At 40.0% G+C, this 22092-nt stretch overlaps 1 protein-coding gene across 2 annotated transcripts in view; it reads right to left on the bottom strand.

Annotated features, from left to right (window-relative positions):
- Positions 1-22092, bottom strand: part of atp13a3 (ATPase 13A3) — a 53516-nt gene that overhangs the window by 7405 nt on the left and 24019 nt on the right. For both annotated transcript variants that reach the window (XM_030432999.1, XM_030432998.1), the window contains exons 3-32: positions 20705-20791; positions 20436-20609; positions 15627-15860; positions 15307-15377; positions 15001-15084; positions 14467-14536; positions 12280-12414; positions 11054-11126; positions 10151-10282; positions 9829-10011; positions 9262-9419; positions 8289-8477; positions 8048-8109; positions 7453-7603; positions 7166-7285; positions 6822-6839; positions 6522-6675; positions 5959-6079; positions 5660-5784; positions 4789-4949; positions 4283-4411; positions 4079-4158; positions 3958-4000; positions 3738-3847; positions 2447-2543; positions 2281-2353; positions 1973-2150; positions 1000-1178; positions 806-894; positions 511-591 (exon numbers count right to left, since the gene is read on the bottom strand). In XM_030432999.1, the coding sequence (XP_030288859.1) occupies positions 511-591; positions 806-894; positions 1000-1178; positions 1973-2150; positions 2281-2353; positions 2447-2543; positions 3738-3847; positions 3958-4000; positions 4079-4158; positions 4283-4411; positions 4789-4949; positions 5660-5784; positions 5959-6079; positions 6522-6675; positions 6822-6839; positions 7166-7285; positions 7453-7603; positions 8048-8109; positions 8289-8477; positions 9262-9419; positions 9829-10011; positions 10151-10282; positions 11054-11126; positions 12280-12414; positions 14467-14536; positions 15001-15084; positions 15307-15377; positions 15627-15860; positions 20436-20609; positions 20705-20755 (3525 nt within the window). In that variant the 5' untranslated portion in view covers positions 20756-20791. The remainder of the gene's footprint in view (positions 1-510; positions 592-805; positions 895-999; positions 1179-1972; positions 2151-2280; positions 2354-2446; positions 2544-3737; positions 3848-3957; positions 4001-4078; positions 4159-4282; positions 4412-4788; positions 4950-5659; positions 5785-5958; positions 6080-6521; positions 6676-6821; positions 6840-7165; positions 7286-7452; positions 7604-8047; positions 8110-8288; positions 8478-9261; positions 9420-9828; positions 10012-10150; positions 10283-11053; positions 11127-12279; positions 12415-14466; positions 14537-15000; positions 15085-15306; positions 15378-15626; positions 15861-20435; positions 20610-20704; positions 20792-22092) is intronic.

The following is a 22092-nucleotide window of genomic DNA, read 5'->3' as shown; positions in this document are numbered from 1 at the left end:
GGACAAGTCTTTCACCATCACACACTCACGTGTATTTAATTGAGTTGTGGTCTATTTGTTGTTGCAGTGCTGGTTGTCTTATTAGTAGCCCACTCTATAATTTGATTATTCCTGTCTTTTTAGCGCGGAGAAGAAAAATGACAAATATCGTGCAGCCTTAATCCAGGGTTTCTGCTAAGCATTGCATGTTTGGAAGCTGGCAGCTTTCTAAAAAGGAAGGCAAAGGCATAGAGACACTGCTCCATCGAGTGTGGCAGACCAGTGCAAACTATCCATTGTCATATTTCCAGGAAGAGCATCTGTCAATCTAAAACAATTACACAAGCCTTACATTTTCTGCTAAAAAGAATTCCAACATATTTCACTGTACAACATTATATCTTCTCATGACACAAGACTGAGCCTGCTGTCCAGCTGAATGAGACAAAGATGAGAACACTGCATGAAAAAACAAAAACTGGACATGAGAAAAACATCTACTGTTACCCTGTGTTCAAGTGTGTTTCTTACCTCCACCACAACAGACACAGCAGCATTGACTAAGATGATGATGAAGAGTTTTATCCTCCACTCATACGGAACACAAACAATCTGTACAGAGAGATCAATGGCGATCATTAGCAAAACAGCCTGGTCTAAAGGCTTTACTGTATGTTTCTGCAACACTTCAGTTACGCACATGCTCATCTTCATGAAATTGGGCCTTTATAGCATGTAAAAACATTAAAAGAGTATGGAGATCAGCAAGCCACAGTCTTCAGAGCTGAGTAAAAGTGCATATTTCTAGTGTTTGATGTCTTCTTACCTCTAGAAACTCGTCAATGTCTTCGACTGGGTGGAACATGATGAACAGCAGGAAAAAATATAATATCAAGGCAGACACCACAAAAGGCCCTGAGAAGATGACACGTAAGCAAAAACACAAACAACTTTATAACATATAAAAGTAAAATATTATGTTTTTTATGCGTTTTATTAGTGTTTCTTAAATGTTCTTACAATTCTTGTAGCTAGGCTGCCTGAAAGGTTTTCCCTTTGAGAAAACGATGGCAACAATGAGATACTGGAAGCAGGAGACATAGAAGAGGCTGGTGTTCTCAAAGTTTTGGATGTTGTGGTCGTCAACCTCAGTGTCGTTGAGATCCGACATGTTAATGTGTGATGACCGGTTGCAGACACTGGATGAGAAGAAAGTTAAATTTAAGAACACTGGGCCTCATTCACCAATATCTTCTTAAGAATCTTCTTAGATTATTTCTTAAGTTGTTCTTAAGAGGTTCCTTAAGAAAGCCCTACGTCAGACTCCCTAACTTGTTTGTAAGCCTCAGAATTGTTCGCAGCTGTGTTCTTACATTGATGAAGGCCGCAGGAGCAATATATATGCCATTGTTTTGCGGGCCTTGGATGGAGAAATGCCACGTATAAATATGGTGGGGGGGTTACTAATTGATGGCATGTTTCTAATTTACTTGATTTATCTTAAATCATTGGCACATTTAATTTATTTAAGAATTTAAATTCTTTGTAAATTACCAAAAATATGAAATGAATAAATAAATAAATATGACAGAATTATTACTGTAATATTGCATTTTATTGAACTACACAAGAGAAGAAAACACAACCATGCCAACATTTCGGCACTGAAATGTGCGTAAGAGTACTCCTGAGTGTTCGTAGGATTTGTTCTTGCCTAAGAAAAAATCCTAGATAAGAAAAAATGTATGAATGCCACAATCTTCGTAAAATCTTCGTAAGTGGGACCTAAGAACAAATTTGTTCGTAAGAACGGTTCATGAATGAGGCCCAATGTGCTAAAAACTCAGAAATCTGACTGTGTGCAAGACAGTTATAATAACAAATTATTATATTATATATGATAACTTATTATGAAATTATTCTCTAATCATATCTAGTTGCGATATTACATTTGTTTGGTTGAGCTATATCAGCAACGATCAAGGTCCCTCACTCTGTAAATGGCTTCCAGACGGTGTACCAGGACTGCTGTCGGACCCAAAGGAATGTAATGGTCTGGAAGCCCAAGCAGATGAGGATCTGGGTCAGCACAGAGAACAGCAGAGGCCCTGAGATCAGACCTGATGGGGGGCGACGTGACACCAATTCTTTCCACGCTGGGTTGAGACTCACTAAGGAGAAAAGCAGAAAACAGACATAGAGAGTGAGGAGAAAAAGCAGGAAGATTAAAGTTAGGAAAAGTAAAAGCGTGACACATAACCACAGTAAAAACCTTTTCTTTGTTACTTTTCTTTGACTTACTGGTGAAGACTATAAGGAGGATGATGGCAATATCTATGAAGAGGAACTGGAAGTCTCCAAGGTTACTGAGGATCTAAGAAAAAAGAACAGCAGATAGCACAGATTAGAGATTGCATTTCTCATTGACTCTTGAGCTACTATTGATTGCAGGAGCAGAATTACATACAGAGTAGAGGAGAGTGACACTGATGTACTGGATGATGCTGTAGAGGGCCATAAACTTGAACACACAGAAGGAGGTGATGAGAGCAGCACGTCCCTCCCTGTAAAAATAAGCACACGCTGTGTTATCTGACGAAGAAATCAGAACCATTTCCCAGTCCCTATATCAATAGTCAATACCAAGTAATCATGTAGTCAAAGCATTAACTGTCAAAGAAATTCATCCTTTGCCTTCCACACTTAAATTACACAAATCATTTATATATGACCCATTGGTACACCAGTACAATGACAACAAAATTGTACTGGTGCTTCAGAGATGAGATGCTTCTTTTGGTTAATGACGCTCCCATTTTACGGTTCTTTTTCCAAAACGACATACCAAAATTAAAAGCATGACAGCTCCCACATAGATTGATACTCAGGGATGTGCTTGGTACCATTGGAAAGGTAACACCCTCAAGTTTTTTCTAGAAGTGTAAGTGTGATTCTATGACATACTGACACAGAGTTACAGAGGTTGGAACACAGGTTTTGGTTTCCATCCAATTCAAATGTCAATAAGATATAAGGGTTCAGGTATGTCTATGGACACAGCAGACACAATTTGGCCATAGCCACAGGTCTCAGCTTGCTACACTCACAATTTGAAGTCAGAAGACTAAAAAATTGATTTTTCAAATTTTTTTTTTTTTCTAACGACATGTCTGTGCGTTTTGCTTGGGTCTTTTTTTCCAAGAGCGCCTACTGAGATTCAAAGGCTTATAACTTGAGAACCCCTTTACCTAGAAACATAATCTTGGTCTCAAATGAAAGCCAAGACCCTGGGGTTTCTTGCTTGTTCGACACTTGTAGCTAGTTTTGGGTAAAATGACATGGATATTCCCATTCTATGGACTCTTGGCGAACTATGAAAAAAAAATTGTGGCATGACGTTGTAGCTGTGGAAAACGGGAACACTCTGAAGGTATGTAGGCATTCTTGCTTCTTGCGGTAGAGGACTCTTTCTAATGTTGTCATGGTGAGTTTAGAAGGCTATTACATGGTCTGGAAATAACTTTTTTCTTATGTGTTTGGGCTTAAAATAATCACGACAGTCTCAGCTTTCCAACAGTGAGTGTATATACTGTTAAGATCTGATGCTTAAAACTATTAGCAAAAAAACTATTAGTTTTTACGAAGGGTGTTCGTTTAGTGAAGGGTGTTCCTATGTTGGAACGGTGTTCCTTAAGGGGTTAATCACTTTCACTATTCATTTTTTCTCTATTATGTATTTGTTTTTTGGAAAGACAAACCTGATGAGGCTGGGGACACAGGAGATGTTGGGGGTCCTGGAGGTGAAGGGAGAGGCTACTGAGGCCTCAAGCTCAGACAGAGAGATGCCACCATGAGCCCTCTTCAGAGCCTGAGTGAGGAAAGTGAGAAGTAAAGTCTAAGGTATGTCCAGACTCAATAAAGTCCATTCAAACCCGTTATTGTTACATTACGAATGACTTTTAAAGTGGCTTTACATACCCCACAGTCATTTGCTCCATCTCCACACATTCCCACAAAGTAGCTGTGAGAAAAGGATAAAAAACAGTGACTCCTTGCTATATAAAAATGTTTACATTGTGTGTTTGACTTTAATACTCACTCTACGCCCTGCAGCGCCTCAATGAGCTGCGTTTTCTGATCTGGGGCCATTCTGGCAAACACCGTCCCATGCAGCACCAGCTTCAAGGAAGAAAGCACCAGAAACATTAGATACCATGGAGATAATTATACTCAAGGAACAGTAAAAGCAACTTTAACATTTCTACACTGTTTTTTGAAAAGGGATAAGTTGCATCCATCAAACCTTTTGCAGCATGTCAGGGAAGTGCTCCTCGATGACGGCGAATGATTTTCCATTCATAGCAAAGTGGTACATCTCTTGTGTTTTGTGCTCGTCTATGGGACACACATCCTCCAGACTGATGTTCACTTCCTGTTAAAGTAAGCAAGGTATGAATTAGAGACAAAACCAAAGCGAGAAAAACATTTCTTGCTCTCAGCAGTCGAAAAATCGTTCTTTCCCTTTTCCCATCGTTCTTTCAAATTTGTTGTGTACCAATCAGCAAATTACTAGTAAACCTGAAGACAAAATTAGTATAGCTTTTTCCATAGACAAAACAGCCCTCATATATCCATAGTACCAAAAGTATTTTCAACTTTGCTTGACTATAACATTGAATTGGCAGGGAAAGATGTCCTTTCCCACTAAAATTTAAATGGTGTGTAAGTGTGTATGCTTGCACACATCCTCTTGTCGTGTGTTTGTATTTATACAAGCATTCGTGTTAACATTAGCCTTAATCGCATCACCTCCAGGCGAGGTGTCTTGCTTGGCTTGTCGGCATATCTCCATGTGATTTTGGCGGCTTGACCGTTATGAGGAGGGAGGGCATCAGCGATGATGACAGTGTCTTGGGGAGGGATCATTCCACAGTCCCTGGCCACAGAGATGGCTGTCAGCATGTTGTCACCTGGAACATACAGCACAAATGTCTTATTGCCACTCATACTTCATCAATTGTTTTATGAAGATCAGTTATGTTTACTTGTATTGTCTTAGGTATTAATGAATGAATGAATAAAGTATTATAGAGGAAGAGGGATGTTAAGGGATGTATGGTTGGGACCCAAATTCCGCGATTTATTTTGTTACTTTTGCACTACTGTTTTAAACTGTTCTATTTTTTTTTTTAAAAAGCTGCTGCTCTTCAACAGCTTTTAAAATAATTGTTATTTATTCCTAGATTACTTTACTTTCTTTACTTATGACTGAAAGTCAAAATAGATACTAAAAGAATGTTGTATGGCTATCATTTTTGGCTAAGTTTTATCTGAGCCACACTATACAACAATGATAGCAATCATATCATATCATATCATATCCATACAGGGTTAGTGGTATATACAGCTGTTGTTCTTTCTTCTTTAAAAAAAACAAAAAACAAAACACGCACTGGTTACGTATTGGTACTCGTTATTGGCCCAAAAAGCCCAGGTATCAGAATCAGAAGGAAGGAAAAAATGGTAACGGAACATCTCACAACAACTTTAAACAACTATAGACAGAAAAAAATGTGAAGGGAAGACTGCATCTTTAGCAACTATATTGATGTCATTAATGGCTTAGTTAACACCTGTGTGTGTGTGTGTGTGTGTGTGTACTGTATGTGCATGGTCTCACCAGTAACCATGACAGTGCGGATGTGTGCTCTGTGGAGGTCCTGCAGCACTCCTGGGGTTTCTGCCTTCAGCTTGTTCTGCATGATGATCAGACCCAGGAACTCCATGTTTGCCTCTATGTGATCCCTGGTTCAAAGATAAAATTGCACACATTTGTACTTATGTACCAAGAACAACAGAGTTCATATACATGGGGAACTCAGGAGGGCATGCATTTGCTCACAGTAGATAACTTTAAACAGAATCCCATCCTGTTGAGGTATAAAATGTAGGTCAGATCAACAATAAGCAGTATGCTACCTGTTTATGTTCTGGACTTTGTGCCAAGTGAGTTTGGATTCAAGTCGACGATGACCCAAAGCTATGACCCTGAAACCCTGCTTGGTGTATCCCTCCAAAACTTCTGCAAAATTTTCTGGCACTGCAAAGAGACAAAAAGACATTAAAAGGCATAAGTAAAGTTAGTGAGCAGCAGGTAAAAAAGACACATCAAACTTCTGAGGTGAGGAAACTGTTTCAAAAATTGTTTTAGTGGAGGTTCCTTAATCTTACTTAAAGTTTGCTGCTACACTTTTTGTTGCACAAGAGCCAAGGAAGTTCGCAAGTTTTGCATCCGTAACTAATAAGTAATTGTTTGTCTGTTAACCAGATCTTTGTAGTTGATTGATTTTTCCATTATTTCTTTCCAGAATTTGCAGGTACTCATTACACTTTGGTGCATTACACCCTTACAGTTTTAGCAGGCCAGAGTGCTAAAATAAAATGCAGGAAAAAAATAAAATCAAACAAAACACAATATGTATTTTAGGGTTGATAATGTAACAACAGCACCAGAGCAAATACAGCCACTTTAGACATCTCACCCGTCTCTTTCTTGCACAGACTAGCCACCACCTCTGGCGCCCCCTTCGTGTAGGCATCCATACGTTTCTCCCCCAGCCGACGAGCCACCACACTCATCCTCTGGAGTGCTGAGGAAAAAGGAAACTGGCGCACGATACCTATCTCATATGCTGACTGCACATGCACATGGACATGGACACAGACACACACAAACACACAAAATGACACATAAAAAATATATTTAGAATTTATATCAAGGAGAAGACGAAAACTAAAAACGATGACAATTTGATCAATCAATAAGGCAGCAGAGTACTTACAGCGAGCTCATAGAGTTCCTATAATGAGAAAAAGAATCCATGAGAATCAAATAAAATCCTCATTCTGAGGTACAATAAGGTTGCTGTTATTATATCATGATGATAGTGTCTATATATTTTTCACTAAGGCACATTAATAAGCTGGTTGAAAGATTGCAAATATTCAGTGGATTTTGGCAGCTTAGTCAACTTCTATTACCCTGACAGTCAGAGACAAACACTCTCGTCCAAGACTACATTTCAGCTCTAATATTTCATTGATATAATTTGATTGATAAATGTGTACGCATTAAAATTTTAAGTTTGTATTGATAAGATATATCCTGGAGAACAACTGTTCATACCATGTCCTGCTCTGGTGATGCAACAGGCTCTGGGGGCAACAGCTGTTTTGGAGGCCGAACCACAGTGGGCATGATACGGTTGTGGAGAGACGTTTCCTCCTCAGTGGCCTCCTCCAGGATCTGGGCAGATAAAAGATTCAGAGAAAATGAGGAACCGAAAAATAAGAATGTGTAGACATATTTGACAAAACACATTTTTTAGATTCCCTCTTTTTGTTTCAGTCTTTCTTGATTCCACGTGGCTATTTGTTCCAGTTACACTTATGCATTGATACAGGACAACTCACCCAGCCAGTAGCCTCAAACATTTTGAGGTCCAGCGGGTCTCCAGACAGCTGGCCCTCTATTTTTGTAAGAGAGTGGCAAGTGGCCATACAAGCCACAAACTGTGACTTGACTAGATTTTCCTTGTAGGCATTTTCCTCTGACAGGTGGAAACTAAAAGAGGCAGAAGAAACAGGAGGTGGACGAGAAAAGATGACATGTTTTACACAGAGAAATAAACAAGCAAGAAAACCGACAGTTACTTTTATGATGTGAAGAATATATTTTGTGACCAAATTAAAATGATTCCAGAAGCAATGATTTTAGTGACATGTATTAAAAAAGGATTAAACTAGTAACCCATTTTCTAAGTGAAGTTTTGGTGATATTTTATAGTATCATATGGAATAACCATAGGAATGGTTTTGTTGTGATTTTGTCACCGAAATTTACACCATTGACACTGATTTTAAATGAAGGAAATTAAACTTTAAGAAAAATATATTAAAAACCAGCACAGCTACAGCTAAACTAAGACAATGACTTAAGATTTTTATAACATCTTGGAATGTTTGTATTTAACATAGAACAACCATTGCAGAGTACAGACCAGCTTACCTGCCATTCTCAACCCTCTGGACTCCCCATAGATCTAATCCATCTTCTGTCAGAGTTCCAGTCTAGAAGACGAGATGAAGCAGAGTTTAACTGGGTTTGACTGAACTGAATCAGATGGGATAGAACATCTTTATTGGCACACAACTAGAGGCATGTACAATCTATTTTGGGTAGCATCTATGGTTACTCCCTCATATACTTTATGAGCAAAAACAGCTGTGATGCAAAGAGTCATAGTCACCTTGTCAAAGCAGACCAAATTTATTTGTCCGCAGATGTTGATCCTCTGTGGGCTGATGCAGAAAATGCCAATGCGTTTGAGGCGTCGCTGGGCATACACAATGCCGGCGGTCATGGCAGCAGGCAGTGCCGGTGGCACAGTGATGGTGATGATGTCCAGGGACTCAATGATGATGGTCTTAGCTGGCACCTGGGGCAGGCAGAAAGGGAAAAGGTCTGCTGCATTTTCGATAATCACTTTCGATAATCTTTGATTAATACCTCTCTAGCATTATCACTACTCTTAAGACATGGATTCAGACTCAGAAGTAGCTGCTTGAATCCAAGTTTTAGAGTCAAATATGTTGCATATCAGTGGTACAGAAAAGAGTTCTGTTTCTCCTCTGACTGTTTCTGTAAACAACAAATCCAAATCAAGTACGCAGGGTGGCTGATCCTCTAAGTCTAAGGATTGTAATCCTACAACAAGCCTATGATGTGTTTCAGAAAAGAGGAAATTAATGTTCAGTTCAAGTTCTGCAGCACACAGAGATTTAGATATGTATTACCATGCTGTTGGTTGTTAGAAAACGTTCTGCACAATGTTGCACCAAGGGAGATAATGGCTTAAACACAAGTCAGTGAGTATCATTCTTGACTGATCAAAAGCAGTTCTTTATTAATGTGTGTAATAATCAAAAAAATTGATAAGCTGACTGAGCATCTGTTACCTAGAGTTTGTATTTGCATGTCTCTGCCCCCTAGTGGGCAAACATCTCTGTAGTACAGTTTCAATCTTAGCCACTCTGAGCTACACAACACTGACCTGTGAGCTACCCGGTGCAACCACACTTTTATCTGTTCAGACTGTATGACGGACACTTTATAAATATTTGGATTAAATGCTGTAATACGGTGATACACAGCAGTACATTTTTTGTAGGGATTATACATTTTACATTATTAAAAAAATTGCTTGTCGCCTCCTAGATTACCTTGTTCATGATGCTGAGGACGATGGAGTAGACAAAGCCGATTCCAGCCACAGCCACCAGACACAAGAGGAAGAGGTAGGCATCGCGGTACAGCTTGAAGTCGGTGGGTTTGGGGTAAAGAATGGAGCGCACCAGCTGGCCTTTAGCTGTGCTGAAACCTGGGTGAAGAAGTTGTGATGAGAAGTTTTGGGTGAATAGGTTTTCAAAAGTAGATTTTTAAATTCCCTTCTGAATCTTCTAAGAATGGCTCAAATGTGAATTTAATATTAAATGGACTGCATAATTTGCTGGCTTCCCGAATGGAAGGGATATATCTGACCTCTGAAAGGCTGTGCTTCTCTTGTGATGAACAGCACATTGTCTGCAATTCCTTGTGTATCAGTCAACTTGACAAAATAGAAACTCCAACATGAGACTGATATCCTTAAACATGGAGCAACATCTGACTATTATCTTGTTTTCATTTAAAAATGTCTATACAAAGCGTCAAAAATAAATGCACACAAATTTAGAGATCATCCAAACATTAACATAACTGAATACATGTCCTCGGACACAAGCGCATACCTGTGCGGACCACCACAGCCTTGACCAGTTCGCCAGTGTAAAAGCGGGTCTGGATGACGTGGGTGCCACAGAAGAGTGTGTGTCTCTTATGCTCCTCTGTGTTGTAGGCACTGTCATTGTCCTCGTCCCTCTCTCCTGGTAATGGGTTTGGGAGGTTGGTCTTTGTCACAGGAACACTCTCACCTGATGGGCAGGCAGATTTTAGTGATGGATACTTACAGGAGGAATATTAGGCTGTTTAAGTTCTTGGTTGCTATGTTAAATATTCCAACAGTCTCTCCCCTGAGTTATCAGACTTAAATTTTCAGATTTCGGCTCTTACCTGTGAGCATGCTTTCATTGACGATGCAGGTGCCGCTGACCAGCACAGCATCACATGGCATAATGGTCCCATTGCTGGGGATAACCATCACATCACCAGGCACCAAATCAGTAGACAAAATCTCCTCGATTTCTGCCGGGAAAGGGAATGAAATGGTAAATTTGAGCATTACCTACAGACAGGTAAAGAGCACACAATAAAAAGTTAAAAACAATATAAGTGTGGAGAAAGGTGAAAACTGTGTCAGTGAGCCAAAAGTGGCAGATGGTGGTTGGGGTTGTGGGGAGGTGAGAAAGGAGATATTTTGCTTGTCAGAGCCCCAGAGTCTTGTTCAGCACATCTCTCATTACTCACGCCTATTTTGATAGCAGGGAACAAAGCTGAGGCATCACAAGCAGAGGCCAGTGCAGCAGTTTAATCCCAAACAAAAATGTAAGAGGTGTGTAACCTTCTGCAACAATATATCTATCTGGTTCTGAGTCATTTAAATTGGCTTAAGCTGGTATGACACCAGATGAGACAGTCAATGCTTGTGCATCACTTCTGCAAAAGCCATCATCTATTTTAAAAAGCATAAATATATAAAAAACACGTTCAGTGCCATTAAATATATTACACCCACTGACAAACATAATCTCTCTCTCTCTCGCTCCCCCCCCCCCCCCCCCCTTTTGTCTCTGCATTGTCCAACCCCAGCAGCCATTTGGAGGACAGCCAAAGCAGGGGGACTGTGTAATTGTGTCTGGCCCAGCAGAGAATCTGAAAAATATCTATTGTCAGGTCTGGTTTGGAAAGCACTCATCAGAAAAGCAGGAAAATGAATAGAATAATGAAGGGAGTGTACTGCTATTAGCATTACTTTATAGAGGCCATCGGCAAAAAATAGTTTAAAAATTGACAAACCATTGCTGGCTCGGCATACAGACACACGGACAATACTGTGAGCTGCCACCATGTCGTGAAGCATTATGTATTGCTGGAAAAAAGGGACAAAGAAAACAGATTAAGAACTTTAGTCAGCTTCTAAACTCCATGACCACCTGTGTGACAGTGAGGCTACTTTTGTCTGAGTTTTTGAACTTTGAAGCCAGAGGCAGCAGACCATAGACAGATGATCCTTTATTCTTGCATGAAAACTCTGGATTAGACACAAGCAGGACAGCGAATAAGTGAAATAAATAACTTTTTCTAAATATGCATTCTCTTGATTCAATCTGGTAACGTTTAGTACATGTTGTATAGATTTATATAGCAGAATCACACTTTTGTTAACACCAGTCTGAGATGCTACAAAGCAATTCGCTTTGACTTTGAGTAGTTCCTCAAACAGATGTGTTTTCATTAAAACATTTTATCATAATCAATTGTGATTAGTATTTGGTTATTTATCTTTTATTAGTACTACCCAAAATGCGTTGCTGGCTCTAAATCAATTTTTTTTTAACATCCCACGATTTTGCCCCCAAACACTTTTGAAGTACTGCATTTTGATTTATTTGAAAAGGTGCTATACAATTTAATTTCAATTGATTGATCTACTAACAGAGTATGTACGTGATATAAGACAATTACGTCCAATTTCAAGCCTGGTTTTAGTGGTCTAAACTATAATCGATTCAAATTTCTGACAGATCAGTTGTTTTGCAGCTTGAGCAGTTTTGATTCATCACCCTGCTGCTATCAAAACATCTGTCATCCGAACCCGCCTTGTCTGCAGATTACTGGAAAAGTAATGTTGTGGTTGATTGTAGTCTTGCCTGTGTTGGCTGTGATATAACAGAATTCACAGCAGAAAATCAGGCAGAGTTGTCTTTCTCTTCAAGCGATCTGCAGCTCCATATTTTTCTTTTTGCCCCTTTACTTTCCATCAGTAGAATTACACAAATAAGTGCTGCCTTGTTGAGGATGTAGCCTTCTTGTTTGAAAAATTCTAATGGAATTGTCAATGGACAAAACTGACCAGCTGTCCATGTCTACATTTAGTATGAGCACCCAACCTGATTAATTGATCCCCAGAGGTGTCAGCATTAAAGTTGCAATTGCTGGTTGTGTTTAAAGGCTGATTAAAACATGTAGTGTGAGTTAACACAACATTCAAGACTGCAAGCACACAGTGTCTTAAAGCTCACCTTTTTGATGGTGTACAGAGAGGTAGCTATGGATATGACCGACATGATAACAATGGCCGCAGCATAGTAGTAATACTCATCGGCACTCCACAGGATCACACTGAAGAGCTGGAAGATGTAGAAAGGGTTGAGGACCTGCAGGAGGGAACGGAGATGAGACTATAGTGAAGCAACTACAAGGAATTTAACACAATTCCCATTTACAAGATGTACACTTATCAGTGTTTCACCTAGTATTTTCTGAGGCTGTGGCGGGGGGGGGGGGCAGGTCATCTTACTGTAATATTTATACTTATGTCATAGGCTACTGAGGGAATTTCATTTTTTTTCTCTGGTTATAATGCTCCGCTGCATGGGCTTGGAATGAAGATTCATCTACTATTTTAAATACTATTTTTATTATTTGTTTCAAGAGAGGAGTTATCCAAGTCAGAGTCCTGCACGGGTGAAAAATAATGTACTGTGTCGGACACAGATGCGGATCGGGTCGGACGCCTGGAGAGGCGGGTCGGGTTTTACGATTGCCATTTTCAAGGCGTCACTTATCATCAGTCATTATTAGCAACACAAATGATAAGCATTTATATTTCATATGAGCTCATTCATGCGTGCTTGCGCCCTCCCAGAACTCCCATTCCCCACGCTGTCTTGCTTTCACTTTTAAAAATTGCGTCCATCCAATTTTTCTTCGGCCGTCGGTATCAATTTATAACAGGTCGGCTCGGGTACAGAATGTAATTTGTGCTACTGTCGGAAAACGGGTCGGATGCAGTGACCCATGCAGGACTCTGCTCTAAGTGACCATTTTAATACTCTAGCTAATTATCAAGCTAAATATTCAACGTGCTAGTTAACGTCAAAGACTGCGGTGGAAGACGACGGTAAAATATTTCCTTTCTCTGACACTGGATTTATTTATGCCTGGATTTTTAAGGTGTGGCGGCTTTTATTTTGCCGTGGCGGTGCGCCACAGTCAATTAAGTGTAGGGGAAACCCTGCTTATTTATGTAGCTTGTATTAAGGTGTAAGGGAAATCAAAACTAAATGTAAATAAGTGTTAACTAAAAAAGTGCTAAAGAAGGACTTGACACATCAGGCCACTGGGTAATGTTAGCAAAGTTGAGACACACATTACTATGTTGGTCTGCAGGGGGCATTGGTGTTGTATTTACCCTCTTACAGCACTTCTCTTGTAGAAATACACTCAGCAAAAATATAAACATACTCTTGTTTTTGCACCCATTCTCATATTGAAGTAAAAGATTTAAGCCTTTTTTATTGCACATAAAAGAAGGATTACCATCAGATTTTAAATACAAATTCATCATATTCCATGTTAAAGAGCACTTTTCCTGTGCCCAAGTTATCCATCCACCTCATAGGTGTGGCATATCAGGTTGTGAACAAAACATGATTAATGCACAGTTGTTCTTTCAACCTATCACAATAAAAAGACACTCTAAAATGTGCAGTGTCATCACACAACACACAGCTACTATGGTCATAAATTCTGAGCCAGTGGCATGCTGGTTGCAGGAATGTCCACAAGAGCTGGTATCCCTGAACTTAATGCTCATTTTGTCGCACTGCATGAGGCCAATGTTGATCACACTAGATACTGACCCCGAGACCTAGCCCCCAAAACCACCCTGGAGAAGAGTTGTGGTCAAAAAATAGGTCAAATTGAAAATGAAAGAGAAACCTGGTAAAAGGAGTAATAAGGTTAGAAAAGTCTCAGTGCAACAGAACAGATGTGCCCTGAAGATGGACTAATATTGACAATTCATGTGACGAATGCCTTGCAAAAAATGCAAATGATAAGCAAACATTTATCAAATAAATATGGGTCCGTCTTGAGGCACTTCTCCAGGAGACAAAGTGTTGGTTGGATATGTTTACTTTTGCAGTAAGAGCTGAAACACACATCCCAGTTATTGGAAGCAGGGTTGAAACTAAAACAATTACTGATCTGGAAATCTAACATGACTTTCTAGATTAATCAAAGAAACCGTCAGTGTGTAAATGTTGGACAAATGTGAAAAATCACATCGTTTGGCGTAATGTACTGTTAACTGTGCAATATCCCAACAAAACCGTGACAAAAAGTTGACATGGTGTAATCTATTCAAAGAAATTTAAACTGAGTGGAAGTAAACTCTGCCTCTGTTAATGTAAACTGGGCCATACCTCTTTGATAAGCAGCTTGAAAACAGAAGGCACTTTCACTGCAATTTCATTCACTCCGAAGAACAGTTTCCTGACAAGTGGTAAAAGAGACATTTCATGAGACAAGTGTTGTGAACCAGTCACACACAGTCACACAAAGCTAGATACATGCAAAAAGATTACAGCAGAAGCACACAACAATGTACAATGTAAAGGCTAAGGCTATGCAGGTTTTTATTATAAACAACATTAACACATGACTGCCCTAATTAGTTTTTCCAAAAGACTTTAAATCACATAATAATTGGGGCTCTATACAGAATAAACATTGAGCACGGCAACGCTGCTGACACTTAGCCCTCACAAGATTTGTCCATCATATTCAATTTCTCAGGCCAAGGGCTTATGAACTACAGCTACTAGAACACACGCACACACACACACACACACACACACACACACACACTAGAATAATCTAGCCAGCAGGCCTGAGAACTTTCCTCCTGTCTGGCTATTTAAAGTTGTGTGACATATCCTTGACAGGTTAGAAGTTACCTGTACTCCTGCTGGTTCCTGTTCAGGCCTGCACTGTGCTCCGAGTGGAGGGTGGAGCAGCTGACCTGCAGATCCTCCAAGCCACTGTAGAGATAAAATATGGTCGAAGCAGAAGAGAAAGGCCGCATTTGAATTACATTACAACTTATATTCAAAAGCTTGTTTTGCTCTATTCAAATTACACCTGTTTATGAATCAACAAACAGGTGTGTAAAGATTTACTTATTATTACATACTGTAAGGGAAAGTGCAACATGGTATAAAAATAGCCCATACAATTTCTGTAGATAATAAAAGAATGCTTACTTTAAAACTTCAAAGTTCTGCACCTCGTCATTCCAATAATACTTTGTGCTATGGAAGGTAAAATAACGGATCTGGCAAAAGGACGAAGAGATGTTACTTCAACTTGACACATGCCTGCATTACTGTATTGTTATCCACACACTTATGGTTAACTTTGCAATAAATGAAATTTGAATTCTAATAATATCAACGTATGCCTAACAAGCTGTTGTATATTTCTAGCATAGCGTAAATATGGAGTATAATTACACATGATTACAACATAGAGACCCCTCTATCAACCTCTCTGATACATCTGGCTGCAAGTTTATGGTGCTCACCTGTGTGGGCTGGTAGTCGGCATATTTTCTGATGAGCTCCTGAGCGGGGCTGCCATCGGAGGGGTGAGGGGTATGTCCGTTGGCCAGAGGGGGGGAGTCAAGGGAGGAGAAGGGGCATGTGGGAGAAGAAGGGGAGGAGGGGGAGGTGGTCTGGGTCTCCAGGCTGTGGAAGGGGTTGCTCCCTGGGGCCAGCATCACTCGCACCCTGGCCAGAAACCAACGACGGAACTCATCCTAATCGAACAAACACACACAAAGTTGTATTTTTTTGGAACTTTGAAAGAATGTCATTACATTGTACTAGGGCTGCACAAAAAATCGTTAAAAAATCGCGATCTCGATTCACACATACACGTGATCTCATTTCTACACACAGCGATTCTGAAGCATTTTATATCTCGAGCCGAATCACAAACAAATGCTCCTAATTTCCTCCCGGATTTTTTGAAGCGCCCCCAAACGCAGCACGGCCGCTGCCTCCTCCCTCAACCTGTGGTAAAGCGTCTTTACAACACGTGATTCAGTAGCGGAAGCCCACCTGCAGTTGAGTGTTTGGAAGGAGTGTGAGAAGCTGTTTTTAGACAAGGCAGCAAGCCGCCAATCTGCCCGTCCTATTGACTGCTAGGTCCGCGGTTTTAGACAGAGGGCGGCAAATTGGGGGTCTGTTTTGGTCCGCCGATTTGCTGCCTCGGACGGTACACTTATTTCCGCCTCGACAAACTAGGAACGGTCGCTACTTTCAAATTAAAAGCCCCCCGCTAAGAACCCAGTTCTAAACTCCAATGGGGTGCAATGTAAAGCTCTTATTTTGAAGACAAATTTGTTGTCAACTGTTTGCAGCCCAACTTCGGGCTTCACGTCACGTCACCTCTGAGGCGGCTTTTGGAAAAGGAAGAATATTATGCCTCCGTTTTAGAAAGCCGATCACAGCAGCTATCACATATCACCTAGCCAAAGCTACGGCCCCAATAAACACTGTACAACATGAGGTATTAGAGGATGCCCTCTCATCTTGGAGACTAATTTTTTTTTACTTTTGTAAAAATCATTTATCATCCAATGATAGAACTAACAAAACAAAAAAAACATTGCTTTGGCAGAGGCATAGTAGTATGCCTCTGCCATACTACAATGTTTTTTTTTTGTTTTGTTCAAGTTCATCAGTGCAATAAACATTTTGTGAAAAAAATCGTGCCAGAGAATCGTGATCTCAATTCTAAGCAAAAAAATCGTGATTCACATTTTTTCCAGAATCGTGCAGCCCTACATTGTACTGTACATTTATGTCAGGGCACCCTGTAACTCTGAGTGGCCAGGAATCATTATTATGTAACCTCCTTAAATATGGAGCTATATCTGGTGTGTTATTACCCCATCTTATCCTAACTTAACCCTAAACCAAATTCCTTTTTTCTGGAAAAAGCAATACGGCTAAATGTAGCTAAATGTTTACATGTGAATGTTATTCCAAATTTTTTTACCCTAATGAGGACATTTCAAATTTGATCAACACCACAATCACTTGTATTTGCATGCTCTGTACACAATGCTATTCTTTTGCAATTCTGGCTACATGCTGACTGAATTTCCTTGGCTTTGTACCCGTTAGGGGTGGGTAAAAATATCGATTCATCAATGCATTGCAATATATTTTTTCCCAATTCAATATCGATTCATAAAATCCTCTGAATCGATTCGGGCAAGCGACCACCTGCTGTCCCTCATAGGACCTCTCGGTCCCCGCCTCAAGCAGCTGGAAGAGTCTCGCCCGCGACCTCGCTCGAGGGTGAAGAGCCATGGAAACACCGTCGGAGCTGCGCCCACGAGTAGCACTCTCCTCCGGGGAGAGAGGAGGGGTCAGTGTCAACGTTTACCCCCTCCTGTCTAGCCGGAGGGCGGAGGGACGGCAGTCATGTCTATGTTTATGTCAGACAAAAATGTACCATGCAGTCCCAGAAACAATGGCACTTTCTCAGCTTAACTATGGTTGCACTATTTTATAACTAAACACATCGAGTACCTTTGTTTACATTTCAATTCAAACTAGAACTTCCTAGAGGAAAGATTTATAATTTAAGATGATTTTTTTTAATTAAAAAATTATCAACAGGTACTCTAAAGGATTATTTGTTTATTACTACTTATTACTGAATCGATATCGAAGCATTTAAGTCAATATTGAATCGAAATTAAATTGCGACCTAAAGAATCGAAATCGAATCGAATCGTGAGGTTCTTAACAATACCCAGCCCTAGTACCTATACTATGCATGACAATAAAGTTGAATCTAATCTAATCAGACATTCAGATTCATACACGGAAGGTCAACAATGAATACACAAAGTAGGCCTGGGCGATAAACCGAAAACTTACCGATACCGAAATTTACGACAATAACCAACGTCATTTTGGCCATGTCGGTATATTCGGTGTCATAGGCATAACATCCACTAGGGACAGGGGACATGTTAGGTCCACTTGATTAATCTACCCCGGTGTATACCGATGTGCTTATTTTACATTAATTTGATGGCAAACTCCGCCCACTGATGCAACACCAGCTATGCCAGGTTAGTAATCAAGTGAACCCACTCTCGCTGTGAGTCGAGGACAGTTTGTGTAATGATGCTGCGTTCAAAGGCTGCAACAGGCCACTGTCTTCAGCCGGGCCGGTCCATTGCTCAAACATTTGTGTTTTGTTTTTTATTCACTCAAAATAATGACTGTTATTTCCAGCTAGAAAATGCGCATCTCTCTCCTCCCTCCATTGTTGTTTGCATTTGTGTGTCTGCGTGGTCTGACACGTGTGTCCTCATGCTGGAAAACGTGACTTCTCGCGTACGTGACGTCACTCCCCGAGACACAAGAAGAAAGCAAAAATATATATTTTTTACTAGGAAATTGACAAAACTAGTAACGCGTTAACGGCATCACTGATTGTGTAGCTTAAGTGCAACATGGAGCTTGAAGATGTAAAGAAAAAAATTAAAAACAGTAGAATTAACTTTAAGCAGGTAGGAGGAAAGTCGGAGGTGTGGACCCATTTTAAACAAGTCGTGGGCCGTGATAATAACGTTTGTCGGCTTTGTCGATTGCATTAAGTGCGGCACTTTTTGCATTATTCATTAAGATTTCTGTAGTTCAAACAACTCACAATTGTAGTCGAGAATGTCAGTTATAACAGCCCACGTATTAAACAGTTGTCGGGTTTAAATCGGTCTCGTAATTACATTCAATGTGTCGGGCCGGGCTCGGGTCGGGCTTGATTCTAAGCTCTACTCGGGTCCAGCCGCGACTTTACTGAGGTTCACCCAGTGTGAGCAGCAGGAAGACGGTCAGCTCACCTCCCAGAACATGGGACTGAATCGCTGGAAACTGATTTAGGGACTGTCATCAAATAACTTAGCATAAATATATTAATATATAATAATTGCAGTTCTTTCAATATCTTCCATGTCATGGGGCCCAGTGACTCCAGCAGCAGATTGTATGAGTAAACTGGACGAATGAGACACAGCTATGTTTATTGTACTTCAGTGCTTCCTCTATTTTATATGAATATTAATATGCAGAAATCTTGATTTTTTTTCTCAATAGCTTCCATGTCATGTGACCCACATGTCATGTGACTTCTGAAACAGATTCTGTGTCTATCAAAAATATATAATGATCAAGAAAATAATGGTAAAAAAAAAGTTCTCTAAGAGGTTAACATATTATTAAGCAGCAATGTCAACTTCTCTACTATTTTGTCTCATGTCTCAGATTCTGATTCTGAAGTCCTCAAAATGTTTATTTATTTACATCCAGCCTCTTCCACCACTTGCAGTACAACCACGTGATTCAATTCGAAGAAATAAAAAAAGCGAGAAGCGAGCTTAGAATTTCTTTATAAGGGACTGTATATTTTATACTTTTAAACTTATTCAGTTGTCATTTCAAGTAATCTGTGCTTTTCAGCTGTTCAATCGTGTGCTTATCAGTTGTTCTTAACTACTAAATAAATAATATAAATCTTAACTACAATGTAGTTTTACAGTCCTTTACAGTGGCATTTCTGTAAATACACAGGATTTTTTTTCCTTTTTTTAGGGGGGGGGGGGGGGGGGTGTTACTTATCGTTCATTTATCGTTATCGAGGTGAGTTGCTCAATATATCGTGATATTGATTTGAGGCCATATCGCCCAGCCCTGACACAAAGTATGAAATCTACACAGAGATAAAGGAATGCACACACGGACACGTGCACACAAGCACATGTGACTGTCACGGACACACTGTTGGACAAATGGTAAATCATCTGTACATTCCTGCTAGTGTGACTGCCTGTAGGAGCCAGTCAGTCTGGATGTATTTACTGTGCAACTACAATACATCAGTTGTATTCACTCACAGCTTTAAAAGCACATGAGCTTGAGGTTTATATCTTCACCACGTACCAATATGCTGAGATTTGCCTGACAGCATTTGGACTTGCTGCACTCCTGCGGTAAATAAAGAACCCTTGGAGTGTTTCTATTAAGGCACAGACTGAGTGTATATATGTCAAATGGCAACTGTATCATTTCAGATTACTGTAACAGGCTTGCAAATCGAGTTATGTAAAATAATTTCAATCCTACATCAGTCAACAGCAATTTATCACCTACGACCACTACTATACAATCCAATTACCTTTCTGGATTTTCAATTAGTCAACATGAGATGGGGCAATATCGAATTTTAAATAACAATTTATAAACTCAAATGTAAATATAAAACCTCACAGTTTAGGCACACCATCGTCGCAGCTCTACTTGAAACCTACCGTGGAGCGCATCAATACCACATCGGCATCACGGGCTGTGGTACGAGTGCAGGTGGATTTGACGCACCACTCTGGCATCCAGTAGAGCAGCAGGAGGAGGAAGCCCCCTGTACACAACACACCGACGCCCACCAGGGCCAGCCGCCAACGACAGAGACGGTAGCCCTGCAACTCCTAAAGGGTGGAAGGAGAAAAGAGGGAGCAGTCCGATAAATTGGAAAGTACCTACTGACACATTGGCGCAGATGTAAAATTACAGAGAGGCATACCATCTCCTCCTCTTCCCCTTTGTTGAGGACTTTCAGGTCTTCCTTCTCCATACTGCAGAACAGTTTGCTGAGCCCCTCCCTTAGTCACTGCAAACAGACAAAATGTCAGGGTGAACTGTGTGGAAAAACAGTTCAACTCTACAACAGCAGGCAGAGCCACAAGATGCTTTCAAGGGATATGAAACAAGAGAGCATTGTGTGGAAATTGGTGACGTTCCATCATCCACACATTTTTACAAATCTTTGCCAACTTCCTCCATTTCTAATACATTTATGTGAATAACGCATTTCTGTGGTTGCAAAATAAAACATACACTACACATAAATTTACCATTACTGTGCATCCAATTTACATGTCTGTATCAAAATAAAGTGGTACAGTCAACACATCTGCCTGCCTCGCTCTATTTGGTTTGATCTGGCACGTCAGCCCAGCATGGCAGAGATTTGCATTTCTGTCAAAACGGGCCTAAGAGCTAGAAGATGTGCCTTTAAATTATGATGTCTGTCATTATTCAGTTGTTTAAAAGGCAAGTGATACATAGTGATTCCCAAATTTCAAAGACACATTTTATCTGTTACAGTTCAATATATTAACAAATATAAACAAATGTATGACAACCTGTGCTCCTGACTGATCAGAAGCTTATAATTTACCTCACTGTTTGGTCATCCATGCCTTCTGGTAACAACTGAGCCCAATGTCCTCAGACCATAAAATCTAAGCTTTGTTAGTCTTTTTTACAGCAGGCACTCCCCTGCATATAAGGCAGCATTACTTCCTCCTCAATTCCCTTTGGTTTATTTTATGCATTTTACAATATTCACACATCCTTCTCATCCCCCATGCACGTCCAACACTACTTATGTTCACACCCTATGTCTTTTGATGCATTTTGTTAAATAAATGACTATCTAATCTTCAATACACTACTTTTCCAATGCCTTTTGAGACAGGATTTGACAATTATCCAATCAATTCATTCTGACATATTCAGAAAGACTTTGAGGTTTGCTTTATCCATTTAGAGGCATGCAGTTTATAACACAAATCACAGGCAGCATTTAATAGTAAATAATGACAAAGTCAGCTCAACACCCAACTTGCTCCATTGCTAAACTGAATACTGTCTAGTGATAAGATAGAACTTCCAATCAAATCTCCCATAAAGACATAAACCCTCTGCCTGTTGGTGCTTGTGATAAGAGCATTGCTGTCTGAAATGCTATTTACAACAGTTTTGCAATGCAATTCATCGAATCACTCAATCCTAAATCTTTAGGCCTAGATAATAAACTTTTTCAGTTTCATCTATATTTAAACAAAGTTATGATTTCTTACATACAGAAAATGTTCAAGGGCATTTCAAAAAAGCATGCACTAAGGA

The sequence above is a fragment of the Sparus aurata genome, chromosome 11 (genome assembly GCF_900880675.1).
Source record: "Sparus aurata chromosome 11, fSpaAur1.1, whole genome shotgun sequence".
NCBI lineage: Eukaryota > Metazoa > Chordata > Actinopteri > Spariformes > Sparidae > Sparus > Sparus aurata.
Note: the sequence above shows the minus strand (reverse complement) of the source record. Positions and strands in the feature narration are given on the sequence as shown.